General features: G+C 38.9%; 1 protein-coding gene across 2 annotated transcripts in view; it reads right to left on the bottom strand.

Moving 5' to 3' along the window:
- Positions 1 to 25,416, bottom strand: part of Smarcc1 (SWI/SNF related, matrix associated, actin dependent regulator of chromatin subfamily c member 1) — a 164,623-nt gene extending 139,207 nt beyond the window's left edge. For both annotated transcript variants that reach the window (XM_047532340.1, XM_047532341.1), the window contains exons 1-3: positions 25,210 to 25,416; positions 18,071 to 18,190; positions 6,315 to 6,400 (exon numbers count right to left, since the gene is read on the bottom strand). In XM_047532340.1, the coding sequence (XP_047388296.1) occupies positions 6,315 to 6,400; positions 18,071 to 18,190; positions 25,210 to 25,401 (398 nt within the window). In that variant the 5' untranslated portion in view covers positions 25,402 to 25,416. The remainder of the gene's footprint in view (positions 1 to 6,314; positions 6,401 to 18,070; positions 18,191 to 25,209) is intronic.
- Positions 25,417 to 25,827: the final 411 nt, after the last annotated feature.

The raw sequence follows: 25,827 nt of genomic DNA, 5'->3' as shown, positions 1-25,827 counted from the left end.
AAGATGTGAAATGGTTTCTGTAACCATTGTTTGGGTTTGGAAATACTCTGCAGTGGATAGAAGCATTGGGCCATAGTTTGTTAATCTCAACTAATGCCTGCATTATATTCTCCTTAATTGTTCTTGTTATTACACTGTTTTGTGAACCTGTAGAAAATGAATGCTTTTTATCTTGAAATTCAAAAAACAGAAGGAATAAGCATGGAATAATGCATTCTATTGTAGCCATGTCAAAGTGAGTAACAATTTCTTGCATATTTAGCAATTTTGATTTCTGTTTGATTTTTACTTCTCTGTTGCTACGCAAAACAGACCAAAGGAAAGTAAACTTAAGTTTTATAATCTGTATGCCTAAAAATGGGTACTCCCCTCATTTTACTGACTTGTTTAAATGATTTGCTTTTGTAAGAATCAGATGGCATTATGCTTGTTGTACAATGCCATATTGGTATATGACATAACAGGAAACAGTATTGTATGATATATTTATAAATACTATAAAGAAAATAATGTGTTTCATGCATTCAGAAATGGGTGTTAAAATTCTCCCAGCTGGTTCCACCTTTGCAGATTCCCATGCCCTATGTTGAAACTTGCTTTTACTAGCATAGATTATTTTCAACATGGATATCTAATTCTAAATTTTGTTCATTAGAAGCAATTGGCAAGTCATCATAATACTGACTTTTCTCCAATAATACATGTTTGCTATAAAAATTATTGTTGCAGTAAAGAAAAGCTATAAATATTATGGGAAAAAAAAAAAACTAGCAAGGAAAAGAATCAAAAGAAAGCTAAAGATTCTTACAGACTTAAAGAGTCTTGGCAAGCAAATGCAATGTATAGACTATGGGCACGGATTCAAATAAGACAACAATCATCCTGGAGAAAATCAGGGAAATTTGAACACTATTTAATAATATTCATATATTATTGTTAATTTTCCTAGTGGTGGCAACAGTAGCACTATTATGCTTTCTAAAAAATTTCTATTTCAGAAATACTTAGCAGAATATTAACATGAAATTATATAACCCAGGCCCTGTGGTACATGACTATAATTCCAGCTACGCAGCAGGCTAAGGCAAGAGAATCCAAGACCAAGGCCAGCCTGGAAAACTTAGAAAGACCCTGTCTCAAAATTAAGAGGTATAATACCTGTGGGTTCAATCCACAGTATCAAAAAGAAAGGAAGAAGTGCAGGCCATACAGCCCATCTCGTAGAGTGCCTGCCTCTCATTGTGGAGGCCCAGGTTCGATTCCCCAGCACTCTGGGATTGAGGAAATAACAAAAAGAAAGGAAGAAAGGAAAAGAAATTATGTAAAGATGAAGACATGATGGTAACTGATGATTCACTGTATTATTCTTTCTACTTTTAAATGTTTTCCACAATAATTAAACTAAAATGGTTTGCCAAATAAATATTTAATAACATACTCTAGTAATAAGAGAAATGCAAATCAAAACTACCCTAAGATTCCATCTCACCCCAACTAGAATGGTGATTATCAAGAATACAAGCAACAATAGGTGCTGGCGAGGATGTGGGGAAAATGGTGCAAATTAGTGCAGCCACTCTGGAAAGCATGTGGAGATTCCTTAGAAGACTTGGAATGGAACCATCATTTGACCCAGCTATCCCACTCCTTGGCCTATACCCAAAGGTCTTAAAATCAGCATACTGCAGTGATGTAGCCACATCAATGTTCATAGCTGCTTAATTCACAATAGTTAGATTGTGGAACCAACCTAGATGCCCTTCAACTGATGAATGGGTAAAGAAACTGTGTTATATAAACACAAAGGAATATACTCAGCCATAAAGAAGAATAAAATTATGGCATTTGCAGGCAAATGGATGCAGTTGGAGAATATCATGCTAAGTGAGAGAAGCCAATCCCAAAAAACCAAAGGTCGAATGATCTCTCTGATATATAACGGGGGGTTGGAGGGAGGCAAGAATGAAGGATGGATTGTAGAGAGGAAAAAAGGGGTGGGAGGGGTGGGGGGAAGAAAAAATAACAGAATGAGACAAACATCATTACCCTATGTACACGTATGATTACACAAATGGTGCAACTCTACTTCATGTACAACCAGAGAAACAAGTTGTACCCCATTTGTGTACAATGAATCAAAATGAACAAATTTTTAAAAAGATTTAAAAATATAGACTTAAGCTTTCCTGAATAATCAGTATACTGTATAAGTAAAAGAAGCATTTAAAATACATGGACATTAGGAAAAAATTAAATGAAGAAATCAAGTCAATATGAAAGATTTTATTTTTAAATTACCAAGAATATTTAAGGGCTGGGTTTCTGATGCAACTAGCTCAGTGCTATCCCTGAGCTTGCCTCAGTGGTAGAATGCTTGCATATTCAAAGCCCTGGATTTCATCTCTAGCAACTCCTCACCCCAAAAAATAAATCTTAAAAAAATTTTTTTAAATAAGTTTTTCTTTTTATAATATGAAAAGATGTTCAAGCTTGCCCATATAAATACTAATGACGACTATAATTACACAATAGATAGTTTTTTGGTTTTTTTTTTAATCACATAAGGGAGTTTATTAAGCAAACAGAGTGTCTCCCTGCAGGGTAAGAGAGAAAATGAGAGGAAAAGAGAAAGGGCGCGTGCTAGAGAGAGTAGAAAAGCGAGGAGGAGAGAGAAAGCAAGAGAATAAATAGTTTTATTCTATCTCAGATATGCAAAGATCAAAAGGTGAGGAAATAAAAAATGTCAACAAATACTCTGGTGGCTAGTAACAGGAGAAAATACACCATCAATACATTTTTAGGTCTATAAAAAAGTACAATTTTATTAGAAGATGATTTGGCAACTGCTGTGTCCTCCAAAGCTCAAGTATGAGAAACCACCCGAGTACAACACTATTAGGAGGTGGGGTCTGATGAGAGATGATTAAAGTCCTTATCTCAGGAATTGGGTCAGTTATCTTGAAAGGACTTGGGAAAAGGCAAACAAAAATGTCCTTGAGCTATGGAGTAAGATAACAATATAGGAGAACACTTGTGTGGAGGAAGTGACCAAAGTTAGTAAGAAGCTTTGTATGAAGATGGCAAGCTAAAAAACCCTAGACATCATCCCCAGAGGATGGTCAAGTATGTCACACTCCAAACGGGCAGCACAGAAATAATTAGAGCCTGGCAATGGTATGTGTGTAAAAAAAGAAAGGGATCTATTATACCTAAATAGAAAAAATTATATGCAGCCACATGCGAGAATATTGGAATAAGAAAACTGGTTTGAATCTTTACTACATTATTTTAAAAAATTTAAAAAGCTAGGGCTGGGGTTGTGGCTCAGTGGTAGAGCACTTGCCTAGCATGTGTGAGGCACTGGGTTCGATTCTCAGCACTGCATAAAAATAAAGGTCCATCAACAACTAAAACAATTTTAAAAAATTAAAAAAGCTAGATGATTGCAGGAAGCAGTTTTTAAATATGCTAGTACAATGGATAATTCTTCACAACTCAAAGGCAGAAGTCAAAGCAAGGTTTGATAGTGCACACCTGTAATCCCAGTTACTCAGGGGCTAATGCAGGAAGATTTCAAGTTGGAGATCAGAATGGGCAACTTAGCAAGACTTTGTTGCAAAATGAAATTTTAAAAAAGGGTTAGAGATGTTTCTTAGTGTTAGAGTGTTTGCCTAGCACATACAAGGCCCCGTGTTCAATTCCCAGTATTGCAAAAAGAAGAAGAAAAAAAAGATATCCTTAAGTACTTCAAATCTCAAATCAATCTGCAGTCTCTCTACAAATATGCCAGTAATTGCAGTATTCCAACTGATCATCATATACATAATACTCCAGTTAGATGCAGTAAGGCTAAACAAAGGCCAACGTAAGTCATTAAGAAGACAGTACCAGGGCTGGGGATGTAGCTCAGTGACAGCTGTGCTATTAGCTTTGACTATAATGCACCATAGAAGTTTATAATATACACTTAAACATTCACCGTAAGTGTACCTTCTAATTGGCTAATAATGTAAACTATTTTTACCTATATTTGATTATATATAAAAATGAACTTAAAAGACCTCCCATGTTCACGGATAGGCAGAATTAATATTGTTAAAATAGCCATACTACTAAAAGCAATAAGCAGATTCAATGCAATCCCCATCAAAATACCAATGAAGGGCTGAGGTTGTGGCCCAGTGGTAGGGTCCTTGCCTAGCATGTGTGGGGCACTGGGTTCAATTCTCAGCATCACACATAAATAAATGAGTAAAATAAAGGTCTATCAACATCTAAAAAAAAAATACCAATGATATGCTGAGCACGGCGGTGCATGCCTATAATCCCATCAGCTCAGGAGGTTGAGGTAGGAGGACTGCAAATTCAAAGCCAGCCTTAGCAACTTAGGGAGCCCTAAGCAACATGAAAAGACCCTGTTTCAAAATAAAATATAAAATAGGGCTGGGGGGTGTGGCTCTGTGTCCCTGGGTTCAATACTAGTATCAAAACAAAACAATAACAAAAACCAATGATATTCTTCACAAAACTCTAGAAATAGTCCTAAAATTCATTTGGAAGAATAAAAGACCCAAACAGAGAAAGCAATTCTAAGCCAAAAAAAGCAATGCTGGAGGCATTACAGTACCTGACTTCAAATTATACCACAGAGCTGTAATAACAAAAGACACAGACAATCTGATTCTCATGAAGTTATCTTACCCTTGCAAAAGTATCCCCAATGTACACTGGAGAAAAGACTGGTGCTGGGATAGTTTTATCCATATGTAAAAGAATAAGCCTCGATACCCTGCATAAAAATCAACTCAAAATGGATCAAAGACCTAGGAATTAGGCCGGAAACTAAGCAACTACTAAGAAAAAAGTAGGGTCAACACCCTGACATACAGGCACAGGCAATGACTTTCTCAAAGGACCACTAAAGCTCAGGAAATAATGCTAAGAATTAATAAATGGGATGGCATCAAATTAAAAAGCTTCTGCATACCAAAGGAAACAAAGAGTATGAAGATAGAACCTACAGTATCAGAGAATATCTTTGCTAGCTACTCTTCTGACAGAGGATTAATATCCAGAAATGAACTAAAGAGGCACTTCTCAAAGGAAGAAATACCAATGGCCAACAAATATATGGAAAAATGTTAAACATCATTAGCAATTAGGTAAAGACTAATCAAAACTATCCTGAGATTTCATCTCACTCCAATCAGAATGACAACCAACAAGAACACAAACAATAATAAAAGCTGGAGAGGATGTGGGGAAAAATTAACACTTTTACACTGTTGGTGGGACTGTGAATTACTATAGCACTATGGAAATCAGTATAGAGGTTTCTCAAAAGACTAGGAATGGAACCACAACAGGACCCTGCAACACCAGTTCTTAGTACTTAGAATTAAAGAATTAAGGTCACACTACAGTGATATATGCAAATCCATGTTTACAGCAGCACAATTCATAAGAGTCAAACTATGGAACCAAGCTAGGTATCCCATTAAAAAATGAATGGATTAAAAAATGTTGTATACATACACAACAAAATTTTATTCAGTCATAAAAAAATGAAATTATATCATTTGCAGGAAAATGGATGGAACCTGAGACCATTATGCCAAGTGAAATCAGTCATACTGAGAAGGTCAAGGATTGCATGTTTTTTCTCATATGTGGAGGCGAGAAAGGCAAAAAGAAAAGAAAGGATGGGTCTCATGAAAATCAAAGGGAGATCAGTACAGTTGAGAAAATGGACCAAGGGGAGGGAAGTAAAAAAAAAAAAGCAGAAATACTGAGGAATGATATTGGCCAAATTATATTGTTATGTGGTTTTTTTGTTTTTTGTTTTTTGGTTTTTTTTGCGGTGCTGGGGATTGAACCCAGGGACTTGTGCTTGCAACACAAGCACTCTACTGTCTGAGCTATCTCCCCAGCCCCCTATACTGTTATGTTATATGCATTTATGAATATGTGACAACAAATACCAACATCATGTGCAACTATAATGAAAAAATGGGGGATAAGGAGGAGTAGTAACTTAGGCCTGGGGGTAGGGTTTAGTCTACCTAGCAAGCATAAGACTCTGAGTTTGATTCCTAATCACAGAGAAAAAAATTTGTTTGCCTAATAAATGTAATAGTTGTTTGGTATTTTTCTAGGATTCAGGAAAAAAAAAAATAAGGCTCTTGATAAGACACAACTTGCTTTTACACTTAATCATAATGTTTACAGAATTCTCTAGCACCAAACAAAAGAACAAAATATAACATTAAATAACTTAAATATCACATCAAATATATATAAATACAAAAACTTACCATCCCTGTTCATTTTTATACTTGTAAGCAGCCCCAAGAATATGACACAAGGTGCCTCCAGCTTTGAAATCCATGAAACATTTTGCCTAAAAATGATACAAATTACGTGTGAGAAAAATAAAGGTTCTGACAAAATTACTTGTGTTTGAATTCCAAGTTTTAGAAACTCAAAGATAAATGACTGAATGGCTGTTAATTTAATAAACATCCTTAAACTTTTTTTTTTTTTTTCAGTTGTAGGTGGACACAATACCTTTGTTTTTATGTGGTGCTTAGGATCAAACCCAGGGCCGCCTCTGCATACTAGGCGAGTGTGCTACCACTAAGCCACAACCCCAGCTCTTAAATACTTTCTTGAACAAAATGATTTATAAAATTTTTCTGAAAGTGAATTTAAAAGATCTCCTATTGGGGCTGGGATTGTGGTTCAGTGGTAGAGCACTCACCTAGCATGTGTCAGGCACTGGGTTCAGCACCACATACAAATAAATAAAGGTTCATCAATGACTAATAAAAATATTTTTAAAATAAAATAAAATATCTCCTTTTAAGGTATATTAACTTTAAATTATTCTCTGAATAAAGAGCTGTGAAAGCAAGTTAAAATACACATACACACACACACACACACACACACACATACAAGCATTCTACCAGTAACACAACCTCTCCCCAAAAACACATACGAAATGTTTTGAAAGGAAATAGTTACATTAGTACATTATAATAGTTTATTAGTACATTACTAATGAAAAGTTCCACTTATATAAAACTTTAAACAATAATTTTTCTGTATAAGAAATATTAGCATATCAATAAATTTTTCCTCATTTAGATTTTAGTTTGTTTGGAAATAGTGGGGATTGAATCCAGGGCCCTGTGCACGCTAAGCAAGCATCTACCACTGAGCTCTGTCCCTAGTTCCTCAATTAGAATATTTTAATGACCACTAAAACACACCACAGGGTTGAAGATGCAGCTCAGTGGCAGAGCACTTGCATAGTACATACAAGGCCCTGAGTTCCATCAAAAAGAGGGAAGGGGAGAAAAAAGGAGAAAAGAAGAAAAAAAGAAGAAAAAAAGAAAGCAAAACAGTATAACTTTTATTAAACTGTATTTAATTTATAGTGAAAACTTGTAGAATAATTTTAAAGAGATCTGTAGGCTGGGGAAGTAGTGCTAGAACAATCGCAAAGCATGTGTGAGGCCTTTAGTTCAATCCCCAGCACTACCACAATAGAGAAAGAGACTGAGACTTGCATATTATGGATCATAAAAATACAGCTCAGGGCTGGGGAGATAGCTCAGTTGATAGAGTGCTTGCCTCGCAAGCACAAGGCCCTGGGTTCAATCTCCAGCACCGCAAAAAAAAAAATCAGCTCAAATCAAATGCTGAATTCTACATTGCTAAGTAAAAACTGAATATAAACTAAGCATCAAATTGGCTAAAAGATGAAACGTCATTACAACACATCTTGTTTTTTTTTTCTTTGAAAACTATTACAAAAAAAGTGAATTCTGAAGAACTAAGTGACATCAACATTAAGATGAGAGACAACAAGCAGAAAGGTAGCTGCCAGGGTCAGAAGGAGGAAGAACTGGCAGTTACTGTTCAATGAGTACAGAACTCCAACTTGAGGAAACAAAATTCAAGCCCAGTCTCTGCATCTTAGTGAGACATTGTCTCAAAATAAAGGATAAAAAAATAAAAAAGGGCTGGGCTGGAGAGGTAGCTCCGTGGTAAAAGTAAACCTGGGTTGTTTGATCTGTAATACCACACACACACACACACACAAAGTTCTAGGGCTGATCTAAAAAAAAAGAAAGAAAAAAAAAAAAAAAAAAAACTTTTTTAAACATTACAAAACCAGATGTGGGATATAGCTCAGAGGTAAAATGCCTCTGAATTCAATCCCCAGTTCCAAAAACACAAAACAAAACCTAAGATCCATGCTACTGAGAAATATATATTGAGCAGACCAGAACAAGACACATATACACAATTTAAAGTCAATTCCTCAATGGATATTAAATCTGAAAAATTTTATCATTCCATTTATATGCTTAAGACAGACAAAAATAACCTATTCAATCACTATGAGGATGGATAATGATAATAAAGTAGAATACGAGTTTCAATTTTCCATTAGTAAGATCTGAATGAAAGCAAAGAAGGAAACTAATGAATCTGTCAAAGGCATTTGTTCCAATAATAAAGTACAAGAAAAACATCTTTAAGCCAGGCTTGGTGGTGCATGCCTGTAATCCCGGAAACTTGGGAGGCCAATGCAAGAGGATTTCAAGGTCAAGACCAGCCTGGGCAACTTAGCAAGATCCTATCTCAAAATAAAAAAAAAAAAAAAAACGAAAAGGGCTAGGGATGTGGCTCAGTAGTTAAGCACTCCTCGGTTCAATCTCAAGTACCAATAAATAAAAACAAAAATTCAAAATTAAAAAGGACTGAGTGCACCTGGATTCAATTCCCAATTAAAAAAAAAAAAAGAGGAATGAAGGAAATAAAAAAAGGAAATAAATAAAAACAACATTACAACATTATAAGTTGGGGCAAGTTAGATAAGGCACAATGGCACCCTATGACCATAACTCGAGACTTGGGAAGCTGAAACAGAAGGATCACAAGTTCCAGGCATTGTCAACTTAGTGAGACTATTTCAAACTAAAAAAAGTTTAAAGATTGCTGAGTTGTAAAGTGCTGAATTCAATCCCCACCAGTGTGCTAAAAAAAAAAAAAGGATGGGACAACCAGGCGTAGAAACATACACCTAAAGGTCCAGCCAGCTATTTAGAGGTTGAGGCAGGATGATGATTCTGGGAATTTGAGACCAGCCTGGGCAACACTGAAAGACACCCCCCCTCACCAACCCAACACTAAATAAAAGGAGATGGGATAAATTTATCTATTTTTTGTGGTACTGGGGATAGAATTCACAGGTACTTTACCACTGAGGTACATCTCTAGTCTTTTTTTTTTTTTGGACACAGGGTCTCACTAAAATGCTAAGGCTGACTGGCCTCAAACTTGCAACCCTCCTGCTTCCAGCCTCCTGAATTGCAGGTGTGTGCCATCACACCTGGGTGACAGAATATTTTAAAAGATGAACTTTCACATAAAATTCTTAGAGTTTATGTAAAATCAATTTAGGATTATGGTCCTCACAACAAGCATAGTATCAGAATCAAGACATAAACTAGAGTCAAAAATGGAAAACTAGAGACAGACGCAAAAGATTTTTCAGGAACACCCGCTGGGCACTCACTGTATATTTCGCCATGCAACCATCCCAAAATGAAGAGGTCTTGCCCTAACTCACACTGGTATGATTCAATACCAAAGAGCTAAGGTTCATAAACATTCCCTAAAAGCAAAGCACAGAATGTTACAGTAAATTCTTCTTGATTTAACACCTGAAGAATAAAAGGGCAATAAGGTAGCAAAAACTTAAGTTTTTCAGAGGCAATGAGGCACTGTTTTGCCTGAGTATCTTAGCAGTTGCAGACTCTAACTAGAGACTCGGTCAGGGATAGCTCTAACAGGCTACCTCTACTTCAGCTGTGACCCCAGTATGTTTTGGTACTGAGGACTAAACCCAGGGGCACTCTACACAATCTACATCCCCCACTCTTTTTATTTTGAGGATGGCCCCGATTTGTGATCCTCCTGCCTCAACTCCACTGTATGTGCCACTGTGTCCAGCTTTTAATAAACTGCTGTATCCGTGGCTAACTTAATTTGAAGTTTAATCTTATTCTGAATGTATGTAAGTGGTCTCTTCCCTACCTATTTATAGTCTATCCAAAATTGCTGAGCTGAATGAAACTTAAAAGAAATTTATCACAATAGTTACAAATGCTTTAAGTTTATGCCATATTGTCTTTATTTCTTTATTCATTTTGAAACCCAGGAAAACTAAATAAACCATCTGACTTCACTTACTTTTATCACTAATTTTACTGTTTTATTTTTGGTACCAGGGATTGAACCCAGGGATGCTTCACCACTAAGCCACAACCCAGTTATTTATTTATTTTTTATTTTGAGACAGGGTCTCACTAAATTACATAGGGCCTTGGTAAATTGCTGAGGCTGGATTTGAACTCTCAATCCTTCTGCCTCAGCCTCCTGAGTTGGTGGATTACAGGCATGCATCACCAAGCTCGGATTATCACCAATTTTAGAAGTCAGGTAGCTAAGTGGTATATACTCTTTACCTTTGTTCTAGATAACATCTCTGACATAGGAGTCACCTACTAACAGTTGTTTAAGTTGCTTTTCAAGAACTTGGAAGCAGCTTTTGTCCATCTCAAATGGGTTGAAACCATAGACACCTCACTTGGGCCTGCATAAGTTATGGGTGACCTTCTGACAGAAAACTCCACCCTGAGACACACTAACACTACTGTTTTCTGAACATGTGTCCTATAAAGAGCCATGAAATTTGATTACATGTGCACACCAACAATTATTTCACTTTTTCCCTGCCACCAATCAATCACCTTTCCCCACACCTTACACAGCCTTGTTCATTTCATACGTGTGCCAAAACCCTATCCTTGAGGAAGCAGAATCAACCGTTGGGACTCCTGCCTCCTTACTTTTAACGGTCCTGTGAAAAATACTTTTTTCTTTTGGAAAACTCATTACAGTGACAGGTGTACTGCACAGTGGGCAAAATGGGCCTCTTTTGGTAACACTTTATCACTACAGACAAAGTAGTGCTAACGAATTGGTGAAAATGAGGAGTATGGTGTGTGTTTTTTCAGGTAGAGTATATACCTTTATAATGTCATGGTAGGTCCATTAACCAACAAATGACTGTGCCAGAAAATAAATGTAAAGAAGTAAATAAAGGCTGGGTATGGTGGCGCGTGCCTGTAATCCCAGCAGCCTGGGAGATTGAAGCAAGAAGATGTGAAGTTCAAAGCCAGTCTCAGCAATTTAGCCAGGCTCTAAGCAACTGAGTGAGATCCAGTCCTCAAAATAAAAATAAAAACAGGCTGGGATGTGGTTCGATGGAGAGCACCCATTGGATTCAATCCCTGGCACCAAAAAAAAGTAAAGACAGAATCAATGTGTGCAAGAACCAAGAAAGCTCACGGAAGTTAGTCATCTTCACATCATAAAAGGGCTAAGGGAAAAACAAAAAAAATATCACTTAGATTCCAGAATTCTTTTACTTCACAAAGTAGGATGATAATCGAATATTCTATAAATTTCATTATGTATTGTAACATCTTTGGTGTCTATTTTATCAGTCTTATAATTAGCACTTCTAATCACAGATAATCACTGCTATAATATTCTTGGATATACTTGGTGAGGAAAAAAAGCAGTATTGCTATCATTTAGTGAGACCTTATTGTGAGGATCTTTCAATATATTACCTCATTTACTTCTCCCAACAATCCTACAAAGTTGACTTTTTTCATCCCATTTTGTGTATGACAAAGTGTTTATGGTTCCAGCCATATGACACATTAAGTAACAATAAAAACTTACCACTACAAACAACTAGAAAGGCTGAATACATGCAATCGATTTCAATCAACTTTCTTTGAGGGGTGTGCAGTACTAGGAATCAAGTCCAGGGTTTTATGCATGTTAGACAAGCAAGCATGTTACCACTGAATCACATCTCAAGCCCAGATGTTTTAAAAGAGCAGCTGAGAGCTGAAGAAATGGCTCCTTCTGGAGAGCGCTCGCCTAGCATGCCGAAGGACTGCGGTTCAAATCCCCTGCCCAGAAGATGACAGGAAAAAAAAAAAAAAAAAAAAAAAAAAAAAGCAGCTGAAAAACTTAGAAACAAAGGAAATCCCTAGGTGCAAAAATCAAAGAGGGGGAAAAAAAGAAAATGAAACAACTCAAAAGTAAAATTAGTGATCTTATGTGGTAAAAAATGTGATCCTAGGGTAATATGGTGGGTGAAGATACTAAAGAGATTAAATAGTTAAGTAATGCTGCCCTTTATTTTCCCTGTCCCATTTTACTTTTTAATATTTCAAGTCAGGGTGATGCTAAATAGCCCAGGCTGGCCTGAACTTGCGATCCTCCTGGAATTACAGAAGTGTATCACCCATGCCTGGTCTTCAACCTTGATTTCGTAGGTTGAGGATTTTACTGTCTGTGCCAGGACAAGAAATGAGAACTTAGACCAAAATAAAGCAGGACAATGGAACTAATACAACTGCCCGCCACACAAGTATATAAATCGAAGAGTTTCAGTAGGCGGAATCATTAGGGAAAAGATAAGCAAGAAAAAAAAAATCTGCCTTTCTAATAACAAAGGAGGAAAAGAGCTTCCATCTCAAGATAATTTGTGTTTTGAACTTAACACTAATCACTTAGCCTGGAAACACCATATCTAAGTAAAGGTCCTCTAACGTACCTTAAGAAACTAACTACTTAGTCCAGTACAGGGGACTTACACTCGTGTGCTGAATATTGGGGAGGCTAAAGCAGGAAAACTGCTTGAGTCCAAGCATTTGAAGTCAGCCTGGGCAACACAGATCCCATTTCAAAGAAAGTAAACAAATAAAAATAAATGAAGTAAAATACTAGTCCTCAACCAAATTTCAAACAACAAGAAACAAAATGATTAAGTGATTATCAAGAGATAAAAATACGGGGCTGGGAATGTACCTCAGTTGGTAGAGTGCTTGTCTTGAAAGCATGAGGCCTTGGGTTCAATCCCCAGCACCGCAAAAAAAAAAGAAAGAAAGAAATAAAAATACAATAAAATTAGAATCATCAGGTTCCGATGGTACATGCCTATAATCCCAGCAGCTCGGGAGGCTAAGACAGGAGGATTGCAAGTCCAAGACCAGCCTCAGCAATTTAGCAAGGTCCTAGGCAACTCAGTGAGACCCTGTATCAAAATAAAAAATTAAAAAGGGCTGGGATGGACTCAATGGTAAGCACCCTAAGTTCAATCCCTGGCACAAAAAAAAAAAAAAAAAAAAAAAAAAAAAGATTGGAGTAAAATAATCAAAATATTCAGATGATAGGGAAAAAACTGCTTATAAAATTAGTAATGTATGAACCAGACATAGTAGTGCATGCCTGTAATCCCAGCAGCCCGGGAGGCTAAGGCAGGAAGATATCAAGTTTAAGGCCAGTCTCAGAAACTGATCATGACCTCTGGAACACAGTAAGACCCTGTCTCAAACTAAAAATTAAACAAGAGAACTGGGGATATAGCTCAGTGGTAAAGTGCCCTAGGGTTGGATCCTCAGTAATCCCCCCCAAAATCAAAATCTATAATGTATAAAAATGATTAAAGATAATACAAAACAGAAATATTTGAGATATACATATAATTCCCACAACAAATAAAATTAAAATCAAATAAAAAACAAGTATTATACAGGATCTTGAATACATTATACATATACATAGAATAAAAGTCAAAATTTCTCAAAACTTATCAAGGATATAAATCGTCATGTTCAAGAAACACATCAGTACTGAGAAATATACTAATAGTATATAAAATAAACCACACCCAGACACAGTGAAATGTAATTACGTAACAACAAAAACAAAAAGATCTTAAAAGTAAACAATGACCCAAAGAACATAAAAATTAGCCTGATTAAATATTACATTATGTATGTATGAAAACATCACACAGTACTCCAATAATACATATGATTTGTTTCTCCTATGAATTAAAAAATTCAAAGAAAATTACAGTTAGATTTAACAATATAATCAATCTCAAGTTACAAAAATTAGTATTAAAATATTTTCTAACTTAATAAAATTAGCTTTGTGTGTGTTTGTGTGTGTGTGCTGTGTGCATGTGCTTGTGTTCACGTGCATATTTCAAAAGTCAAGGTGTTGCTACGTTGTCTTGGCTGGTTCCAAACTCCTGGGCTAAAGGTATATTCCTCATTCAGTCTAAGTAATAGGAACTATAGGTATAAAACAGCACAGTCAGCTCAGAAACTTATAATAAGAAATAATCAGCCAGGTACAGTGGCACACACCTGTAACCCCAGTGAATCAGGAGGTATGAGGATTTCAAGTTCAAGACAAGCCTCAGGGGCTGGGGTTGTGGTTCAGAGGTAGAGCACTTGCCTAACATGTGTGAGGCACTGGGTTAGATTCTCAGCACCTCATGTAAGTTAAATGTATAAAATAAAGGTCCATGAACAACTAAAAATATATATAAAAGTAATTTTAAAAATAGAAACAAGCCAGAGCTGATGAAATAGCTCATATTGGAGAGTGCTTGCCTAGCATACGCAAGGGCTGTGGTTCGAATCCCGGGACCCTCAGATGAGGGTGGGGGGGTGGAGGGGAAAAAAAGCAACTCTTTGGGGCTGGGGAGATAGCTCAGTTGGTAAAGTGCTTGCCTTGCAAGCACAGGGTCCTGGGTTCGATCTCTAGCACTGAAAAAAAAAAAAAAAAAAAAAAAAACACAAGTCTTAGCAACTTATTATTTATTATTGTTATTATTTTTTTGGTACTGGAGACTGAACCCAGAGGCGCTTTACCACTGAGGTACATCCCTAGCCTCTGCCCCCTATTTAAAAAATATTTTTATTTGTAGATAGACACAATAACTTTATTTTATTCATTTATTTTTTTATGTGGTGCTTAGGATCGAAATCAGTGCCCTAAATGTGCTAGGCAAGGACTCTACCACTGAACCACAACCCTAGTTCCCACAGGGCCTTGATATATGTTGAAGCTGGCCTCAACCCTGCAATCTTCCTGCCTCAGCCTCTCAAGTTGCTTCATTTAGGAAAATTTTAAACACTGTTTTAAGAGGAAGAGAAATACATCGGTCCCACGGGCACTAAGCCATGAATTATTTTTAATTATGGCTTATACTTAAAAATATTCTTTTCTAATCTCTAAAATCTGGAAGTAAATGGTTTGGTTCCCTGGAGTTAAATATCCCATGAACAGCCCGGGTTAGTGGTTCATACCTGTAATCCCAACAACTGGGAAAGCTGAGTCAAGAGGTCTGCAAGTTAGAGACCATCCTAGGCAACTCAGCAACTCTCAGCAACTTAGGGAGACCTTGTCTCAAAATAAAAAAAATAAAAAGAACTGGGAGAACTGGGGGTGTCTCTCAGAGGTAGAGCACCCCTGAGTTCAATACCCATTTAAAAAAAAGGCCTTGGGTTCAAATCCATGTACCTCTACACACAAGAAAAAAGAAATGTAACTGAGTCTTCATATCATGAATTATAAATAAACACTGAATTTCAAACATCAAGAAAAAGGACTAGGGGGGTATAGCTCAGAGGTAGAGAGCTTCTCTAGCATGTGTGAAGCTCTGGGTTTGATCCCCAGCACTACAAAAAGAAAAAATTTCAAAGATCAATATAGGGCTAGAATTGAGGCTCAGTGGTACAGCGCTTGTATAGCACATATGAGGCATTGGGTTCGATCCTCAGCAGCATAAAAAAAATAAAGGTGGCTCTCTAACACCAGCGCCACCTTTAGCTTGCCGAGCTCCAGCCGAAGGAGAAGGGGGATAAGTAAGGAGGTCTTTCTACCATGGCTCTTACAAAGCAGACTGCCCGCAAATCGACCAGTGGTAAAGCACCCAGGACACAACTGGCTACAAAAGCCAGAGTGCGCCCTCTACTGGAGGGGTGAAGAAAATTCATGGTTACAGTGCCTGGTACTGTGGTGCTTTGTGAAATTAGACATTATTAGAAGTCCACTGAACTTCTAATTTGCAAACTCCCCCTCCAACGTCTGGTGCAAGAAATTGCTCAGGACTTCCAAACAGATCTGCGCTTCCAGAGCGCAGCTATTGGTGCTTTGCAAGAGGCAAGTGAGGCCTATCTGGTTGGCCTTTTTGAAGACACCAACCTGTGTGCTATCCATGCCAAATGTGTAACAATTAAGCCAAAAGACATCCAACTAGCACACCACATACGTGGAGAACATGCTTAAGAATTCACTACGATGGGAAACATTTCATTCTCAAAAAAAAATTTTTTTTCTCTTCTTCCTGTTATTAACGTTAGATATTTTTTTCCATGGGGTCAAAAGGTACCTAAGTATATGATTGCGAGTGGAAAAAAAGTGGACAGAAATCAGGTATTGGCTGTTTTTCCATTTTCATTTGTGTGTGAATTTTTAATATAAATGCAGGGATGTAACGCATTAATGCAAGTCAAAATGTTTCAGTGAACAAGTTTCAGCAGTTCAAATTTATAACAATTATAAATAAAACTGTTGAACAATGCCAGCATTTGGATTTTTTAAACAAGTAAATTTCTTATTGACGGCAACTAAATGGTGTTTGTAGCATTTTTATCATACGGTAGATTCCATGCATTCACTCTTCTTTTCTATTCCATGCATTCACTGTTCTTTTCTAACTGAATTGTCCTACATGCAAGTACCTGTTTTTAATGTTGTCTGTCTTCTGTGTTTGCTATTAAGATACATTAAGCTATAAAAATAAATAAATAAATAAAGGTATTGTGTCCATCTACAACTAAAAAAATTTAAATAAAAGATCAGCATAAAAAACAGGAAAATAGGTAATGCCAGGTTTTTCTCTCTACAAAACCAAATATTCAAAAGATAACAAACCCCACAAATCTTAAAAGGAAATAAAGCAAAACCTACTACTTCTAGACCAAGTCAAACTATCAGTCAAAACACCAGTTGTGCAAGACCTGCTGTTGGGTACATGACTATGATCTGAGATACTCAGGAGGCTAAAGGAAAGAGGACTCCAAGTTTGAGGCCAGCTTGGGCAACTTAGTAAGAGCCTGTCTCAAAATAAAGTTTAAAAAAGGGGGCTGGGAAGATAGCTCAGTCGGTAGAGTGCTTGCCTTGCAAGCCCAAGGCCCTGGGTTCAATCCCCAGCACCGCAAAAAAAAAAAAAAAGAAAAGTTTAAAAAAGGGCTAAGTAGTAAGAGTACTTGTCCAGCACCCGAGAGAATCTAGGTTTGATAACCAATAAGGGAAAAAAGAAAAAGAAAAAAAAAAAAAAAAAAAAGAGTTAAGAACAAGACAAAATTTAAAAATGAACCAATTATAAGGACATAAGAATTGTATTTTCACAAGCTAGAAGGTTCCCCACTGACAATATATAAAAATTCCACAAAATAGCCTGGCAAGGTAGCATATCCCTGTAGTCCCAGCTACTTGGGAAGTGGAAGCAGGAAGATCCCTTAAAACCAGGAGTTTGAGGCCAGCCTGGGCAACATAATATGACCCCATCTCTTAAATTAAAAAACCCACAAAATGGTACCCTAGTCACACGAATCCAATCAGGAAAAAGAATGATCTAGATGGTATAGCAGAGACAACAGGAAATTGTAATAGTAAAATATTAAATCTTTTTAATGATTGTTGCAGTGTTTAATGCAAAAGCTAAATGACTCTGGAAAAAGCAACCTCCAATAGGTAAAAAACAGAAATACACTACAGCTGTAATTCTGTTCAGAGTCCTTATTTTATTCTACAAGCCGACAACAACAAAGGAAATCAGCTGTGGGCTACATTCAAGGGTATGGAAACCAAAGAAACCAAAGATGCCACCAGTGTAGGTTTGGGGAACCCTGTAATACCAGCTACAGAAGGCTGAGGCAGGAGGATCACAAGTTCAAGACTAGTCTAGTCAACTTAGCAAGACACTGTCTCAAAAGAAAAAAGGGCTGGGGATGTAGATCAATGGTACAGCACCCCTATTTCAATACCTCATACTGCAAAAAATAAAAATAAAGATACCACCATTGTAAGTTGAAATACCTACAGGGAGTTTGGTGAAAGCCGGATTAGTGACATGCTTCCCAAAGGCATCTTCCTGGAACTGAAGAAGTTGTACCACCAATCCAGACAGAGTTTTATTGGTAGGAGCATCTGCATGAACATACTGCAAGGAAAAGAAAGGGTTTAAAAAACTGGTACATTTGTTGCACAAAATAAAGTCAATTTACTCTAATACCTCCAAAGCACTGGCATTCTGGCAAATTTAGAGATATATTAGACATGCTCTCTGCTTTAGAGACTTAGAAAACACATCTGTGTGTACTTAAAAATAAAACTGGGTAAATCAGGCATGGTGGTGCATGCCTATAATCCCAGAAACTTGGGAGGTTGAGGTAGGAGGACTGAAAGTCTGAGACTAGGCTCAGCAATTTAACAAGGCCCTAAGCAAATTAGAGACACTGTATCAAAATAAAAAAATAAAAAAGGGCAGAGGATGTGGCTCAGTGGTTAAATGCCCCAGGGTTCAATCCCTGGTACCAAAAAAAGGGAAAGAGAGATGGTGGTGTAGTTCAGGGGTAGAGCATTTGCCCAGCATGGTAGAGGCCCTGGATTTGAACCCCAGTAATGGAAGGGGGAAAAAAAAAAACAGAGGCTGGGGGTGGTGGCGCATGCCTTAATCCCAGCAGCTCGGGGAGGCTGAGGCAGGAGGGCCATAAGTTCAAAGCCAGCCTCAGCAACTTAGTGAGGCCCTAAGAAACTCAGAGAGACCCTGTCTCTAAAATAAAATATAAAAAGGGTTGGGGATGTGGCTCAGAGGTTAAGTGTCCCTGGATTCAATCCCCAGTACAAAAAAAAAAAAATCAGAAAACGAGTTAAAGCAGCTTCAAGATACCACCCTCTCTGAAATCCCAGTCACTCTGGAGGATGAGGCAGAAGAATCCCAAGTTTGAGGCCAACCTTGGAAACTCAGTTAGATACTATTAAAAAATAAAATTAAAAGGGGTGAGGATATAGCTAAATGGTAGACTGAGTTCAATCCCCAGTACTGGGGGAAGGGGGACAGGAAAAGAGAAAAAAAAAGTTGAAACCCTTCATTTGCTTTTTGGTGGTACTAAGGATTGAACCCAGGGCCTTGTACATACTAAGTAAGAACTCCACCATTAGTCAATTCCCAGACCCTTTTATTTTATTTTATTTTGAGACAGAGTCTCACAAAGTTTGGAAGGCTGGCCTCAAATCTGTGAAACTTCGCCTCAGTCTCTCCAATAGGTGGAATGACAGGCTTGTGCCTTCAGCTAATACCTCCTTTTAATACATTGTATACCTTTTATTTGTTTTTTATTTTGAGACAAGGTCTTGCTAAATTACTTAAGGTCTCACTAATTTGGTGAGATTAGCTTCGAAATTGTGATCCTCTTGCCTCAGCCTCTCAAGTCTAAAATTATAGTCATGCACCACTGCACCCAATTTTGAGCAGGAAAAAGAGCCGTGTTTCCATAAGGAACAACTTAATTTTTCTTCTTAGTAGCAAACATCTTTCCAAGTACTATACAACATCTCAAGGTTAATGTGGTATGTTTTCTATTATTAAAAATATTTATTTTTTTACCTATAATCCCAGTGGCTCAGGAGACTGAGGCAGGAGGATCTTGAGTTCAAAGCCAGTCCTGGCAACTTAGCAAGGTCCTACGCAACTTAGCAAGACCATGTCTCTAAGTAAAATATGAAAAAAGGCTGGGGATGTGGCTCAGTGGTTAAGGGCCTTTGCGTTCAATCCCCAGGATCAAAAATAAATAAATAAATTTTAAATTTTTAGCGTTGGAGAGTCACCATCTTATTTTAAATATGTTTAACTGATATACTAAAAAATACCATCAGCTGCTGAGTCCACAATTACTGGGCATTCTCAATTTGTGCTGCCAAAGAAACAGCATAATATAAAATGGCAATCTTTTTATATTCAAATTTTTATTTGTTGACTGTGTAAGCTTTCCACCATAAATGAAACAGCTGCATGACAATTATCTCCTGAAAACTGGCATTTTCTTGAAATGCTTTATTTATATAAAGTATTTTAGCAGAGGTGAGCAGAATCCAGTCAACTGCCCATTTTCTGTGTCCACAAGCTAAGAATGGTTTTTACATTTTTAAATGGTTGGAGAGGAAAAAAATTTGAATACCATTTCTTTCTTTCTTGAACTCAGGGGCACTTAAATATTGAGCCACATCTCCAGCCCTTTTTAATATTTTATTTATAGACAGGGTCACTAAGTTGCTGAAGCTGGCTTTGAACTTGTGATCCTCTTGCCTTAGCCTCCAGAGCTGCTGGGACTACAGGTATGCACCATCACACCCAACTAAATACCATTTCTTGACACATGAAAAATACACGTAAGGGTTAGTTAGCTGTAGTTCAGAGGCAGAGCTCTTTCCTAGCATGTGTAAGGCACTGGGTTCGATCCTCAGCAACACACAAAAAAATTTAAAAAACAAATAAAGGCTTGCAGTCCATCTACAACTACAAAATTTTTTTGAAGTACATTTAATTCAAATTTAAATTTCCCTAAATTTTACTGAAATACAACACATTCATTTACATATAATCAATTTCTGTTTTCACGAAACAGCAGAGCTGAGTAGCTGCAAGTGAGAGACACCAGGGTGCACAATGTCTTACGTAACTTATCTGCCTTTTAGGGAAAATTTTTGCCTGTCCCTTTTCTAGACGACTCATTTTTATCATTATAAAAGTTTCCTTTAGCTGGGTGTGATACAGCACACCTATAATCCCAGTGACTTGGGAGGTGGAGAAAGGAGGATCACAAGTTCCAGGCCAGCTTCAGCAACTTAGGAAGATCCTGTCTCAAAGTAAAAAAAATTTTATAGTGGGTATGTAGCTCAGTGGTGAAGTACCCCTGGGTTCAATGCCCAGTACCAAAAAAGAAAACAACAAAACAAAACAAAACAACAACAACAAAAAAACAACTTCCTTCCTTTGATATTACTCATAAGATGTTCTGTAGAAACATTTCTTTATGGTCACAAAGTGATACACGTATGTCAAATAGGAATTAAAACAGTGGAAACAAGTTTTACATAATTAATTAGGCATAGATGATGTTAACTGTTAGTCTATAACTATGGTTCTCAAATTTCAGCACGGAACAGAATCTCCTGATTATCAGCCCCATGCACAGAATTTTTAATTCAACAGGTCAGGCCCAAGAAACTGCATTCAAACAAGTTCTCAGGTGGCACTACTGGCCTGGGAATCACACTTAAGAACCACTGGATTTTTTATTTTTAATCCACTTCAGATATTACATATCTCAGTGAAAAAATAAATTTTAGGAACTGTGGTTTATCTCAGTCCTAGAGCACTTGCCTAGCATACAGGAAGCATGGGAGTCGGATTCCCCAGCATCACAGGGTGGGAGGCGGGGGCATATTTTAACAAAATGAATAAATTTTATTATAATACAGAAGTCAAGAACTGGTGGTATAACTCAATGGTAGAGCTCCTGCACGACATGGGTAAAGCCTGGGTTGGACCTCAGGAACCAAAAAAAAGCAAAAGTTAAGCAAATCTGAGATTGAAGCCAATGTTTTAGGCATGCTATGAAAGCACTCTGTCACAGTGCTTATCCCTAAACCTTTTCTTTCTTTTTTAATTTTGAGACTGGTTCTCATTAAATTCCCCAGGCTGACCTGGAACTTGTAATCCTCCTGCCTCATCATCATGAACAGGTGGATTATGGGTATACACCACAATGCCTGTCTGGGTTGTGGAGTCTGAGGGGCAGAGGGTGGAACAGGTATTGGGGATTGAACTCAGAGGTCCTCTATCACTAAGTCACACCTCCAGTCCTTTTTTTCATTTTTATTTTTGAGACAGGGTCTCACTAAATGCCCAAGCTGGCCTCAAACTTGTGATCCTCCTAATCACTGGATTTACAGGGATGCACCATCATGCCTGACTCTGGTGAGTTGTTTTAAATACCTGAGATATAGTAGTTCCTCAACTGTTCACTGAATAAACAGTAAATTCATTAATAAAACTGGGGCTAACAGGCATGTTAACTGGGGCTAATAGGCATGTACATGCCTATAATCCCAGTGACTCAGGAGGCAGAGGCAGAAGGACTGATTGCAAATTCAAGGCCAGCCTGGGTGTTTTAGTGAAACCCTGCCTCAAAATAAAAAATAAAAAGGGCTGGTGGTATAGCTCAGTGGTAGGGTGTGCTCTCGAACTCAATTCCCAGTACGGGGTGGGGGGGTGAGACACAGGGGTATGGAGCTAGCTAGCAATGTCACATTTATTTCAGAAAATGCTGAGATGTCCGAGTTGCAGCTGCTCTGAAAATGCATTGTTAAATGCAACAGCAATGTTTACTCAAACCCATCAATGTATATACAAAGTAGAAATACAAGTCAAACTTAACTTTCACTTTAAAGCCTCAGGGATGCTGAGTCAACATTAGCCTAGGCCTCAACACTGTGGGAGAAATGTGTCAGCTAGCCTCACAGCCACTTCTTCACCATCCAAACAAACCTCAAGATCATCCAAGCCTAAGGCTACCCCAGTTTAAGAAACTGGGGCCCATATCAATGCACTGAGCATTGGAAGAGAGGGAAATGACTATTATCTGCTTTTTCCCACTCTCTTCCTCCATATTCAAAGGAACAGCCCTTCTGAGTAGTTTTTTTTTTGGGGGGGGGGGTGCTGGGGATTGAACCCAGGGCCTTGTGCTTACAAGGCAAGCACTCTACCGACTGAGCTATCTCCCCAGCCCCCTGAGTAGTTCTGTTAAAGCATCAGTACAGGTGGGGAGGGTAGGTTAAGGATGTATCTGTGTAGAAGGCCCCAGGTTCTATCCCCAGCACTAAAACAAAAACACCAAAAAACAGCTTCACTGAATTTAAAATCAAAAGTATTGGTTTAAGGTTATAAAATTTAAAAGAATTAACAAACTAGGTACAGTGGAGCATACCTGTAATACCAGCAACTCAGGAAGCAGGGGCAGGATGATCACAGGTTCTAGGCCAGCCTAGGCAATTTAGAGAAACCCTGTGGGGATTGAACCCAAGGACCTTCACAACTGAGCTACATCCCCACCCCTTTTTAGTTTTTTGTTTTGGGGGGTTTTTGTTTTGGCACTAGGGAATGAATTCAGGGGTGCTTTACCACTGTGCTACATCCCCAGATCTTTTTTTCTTTTTTCAGTTTTGAGACAAGAGTCTCACAGAGTTGCTTAGGGCCTCCTGAATTGCTGAGGCTAGTCTCGAATTTGAGATCCTTCTGCCTCAGCCTCCAGAACAGCTGGGATTACATGCAAGTGCCACTGTTCCTGGCTATACCCTGTCTTAAAATAAAATTAAAAGGGTTGGACATGTCGTTTAGTGGTAGAGCACCCCCTGGGTTCAATCCCCAACACAGGAGAGGGGGTCAGTTTCAATTATTCTATTTCCTTAGCCAATTCTAGAAGCTCTATTGCTACACCAAAAAAGTAACCTGTTGTATAAGAGATTAATATTCTTGTCTGCCTACATGTAAATGAGAAAATCTATAGTTCCAAATTTGATTTCAAAAGGAAAAAAAATCAAAGTGCCTAAAAATATAATTATTGTCTCTCACTTCCTCAAACTTCAGATAAAGAACAGTCCCTCAGAAAGTACTACAGCATAATATCAAAGGAACGCAAGATCTCTGCCCGTGCCTAACACCTGTCAAAAGCCGACAGGTCACTAAGCTGTAGACCCTATTGAAAAAGTTTCTATACTAGCTTATCTCTTCATTCATTCAGTAAACATTTAGGCTTTGATAATCCTTTTGAGATCTGCTTGGGTAGGTGAAGAAGTGGTTATGAGGCTGATCAATATCCGTCCTACAGGGTGGAGATCTAGGATAATGACAACTCAGACTTTAAAGACAAAGTTACTAATTATTAATATCATATTATTTGGTATCAAATTGATGAACTTTGACTAAATATTTCTATTGCATTTAATACTGCATTTTCAGAACAGCTGCAATTCATAAAGTCTCAGCAACTATTTGAAATAAATATGACACTGCTGGCCCCATCCCCGTCCCCGGCCCCCAGTACTGGGAATTGAACCCAGGGGCACTATTTATCACTGACCTTTCATTTTTTATTTTTATTTATTTTTAATTTTTATTACCACCGACCTTTTCATTTTTTGACATGGTCCTGCTAAACTGCTGGGATTGGCCTTCAACTTGAGATCCTCCTGCCTGATCTACCGAGTCACTAGGATTACAGGCATGTGCCACCATGTCTGCTAACTTCACTTTTTATTGATGGGTTACCTTATAAGGCACCAAGCACCAACTCCTTTCCAGAACAAGGTCCTGACAAAGCCTTTGCCCCAGTGCTATAGAAGGGGAAGAACAGAATTGAGGAGCCTCCTGAAAATCTGGGAGTGGAGTGTTTTTGGCTATCTGCTTTATTACACCGTCTATGAGAATCATTTCTGCATATTTACATCGTGGGGAAATTTGAAAACGTTATAAACAAGTTTTTTAAGTCATAACTGAAAGCCGCTGATTCAGCAAAATTCACATTCCAAAGTAGGAGAAACGAATAAGTGAAAGAAAATTAAAATCACTATTAAGAAAATAAAGGTAATATGAAATGGGGTGTTCTGGTATAAATGGGGTCCTCAGGGAAGGCTTCATTGAAGAACGCATTTCATACTGCCGATCATTACCTCACACCACACACGACCCAAAAGTGCCATAAAGTGAAACCGTCATTTTTTAAGTCCTGAGGTTCTCCTTACTTAGTACTGTCCGTAGTTCATGCTACTAACCTACGTAATTAACTTCCGAGGACACTCGTCCACAATCCCTTAGCAAATCCACAGGAGGTAGCAAATCCTTCCTTACCTCAGGCTGGGAAACCCAGTCTCTAAGTAAAACCTGAGCTGGTTCGACCACACTAGCTCGATCCCTAACGAACCCCGTCCGCACACTCCAGGAGCTAACAAAAGAGGAGGTTCGCGCCCTCGGGAGCGCCGGCTCTCGGCAGGCCGGGACCAGGCCGCGCGAGGCGGCGGGGGCGTGGCGGGCGGCGCCGCCTTTGTTGTCCCGCGCGGCTCGGAGGACACCCGAGCCGCGCCGCCCCGGCCCCAGCGGCCCTGGCCGGCGCGCGCACCCACCTTCTTGTAGTGCTTGCCCAGCCAGACGCGCACCGAGTCCAGCTGAGACACCGTCTCCGGGCTCTCCCAGAACTTGCCGGCAGGGCCCCCGTCCTTCCGCCGATAGACCGCTAGGCCCGCAGCCGCCGCAGCGCCCCCAGCGCCCCCTGCGCCCGTCGCCGCCCCCGGCCCGCTGCCCGCTGCCGCGGCCATCGTCGCCGTCCGTCGCCCCGCCACCCGCCCCGGCCCTCGCGGTTTCCCGTCCGCACCCGCGCGCTCGGCTGCCGCCCCGCCCCCTTCCGGCGCGGAAGCTCCGCCCCCTCGGCACCGGCGCCGCAACCGAAGCTAGCGCGCGCAGGCGCACGCGTCGTACCTGCGCCGCAACCACGAAAGCATCTTCCACATGCGTTTTCCCGTCTCGCCTACGACCGCTGGGCAGAGCAACCGCTCGGTGTCGGCCTCAGCAGGGCAGGTTGTCCAGGGTCTTCCTGAGTGTGTCCACTGTCGCAACGAGGTTCTGCGTCGTGACCAGAGCCGCTGCCAGAAATGCCCGTAGGCAGGATGGACCCAGCGAAAAGCTGCTTGGGCAGCCTTCGCGCCGCAGACCCCTCGCCGAGAGTTGCGTGACCCTCCGGACGC

Source organism: Sciurus carolinensis, chromosome 17, assembly GCF_902686445.1.
Source record: "Sciurus carolinensis chromosome 17, mSciCar1.2, whole genome shotgun sequence".
Taxonomy (NCBI): domain Eukaryota; kingdom Metazoa; phylum Chordata; class Mammalia; order Rodentia; family Sciuridae; genus Sciurus; species Sciurus carolinensis.
Note: the sequence above shows the minus strand (reverse complement) of the source record. Positions and strands in the feature narration are given on the sequence as shown.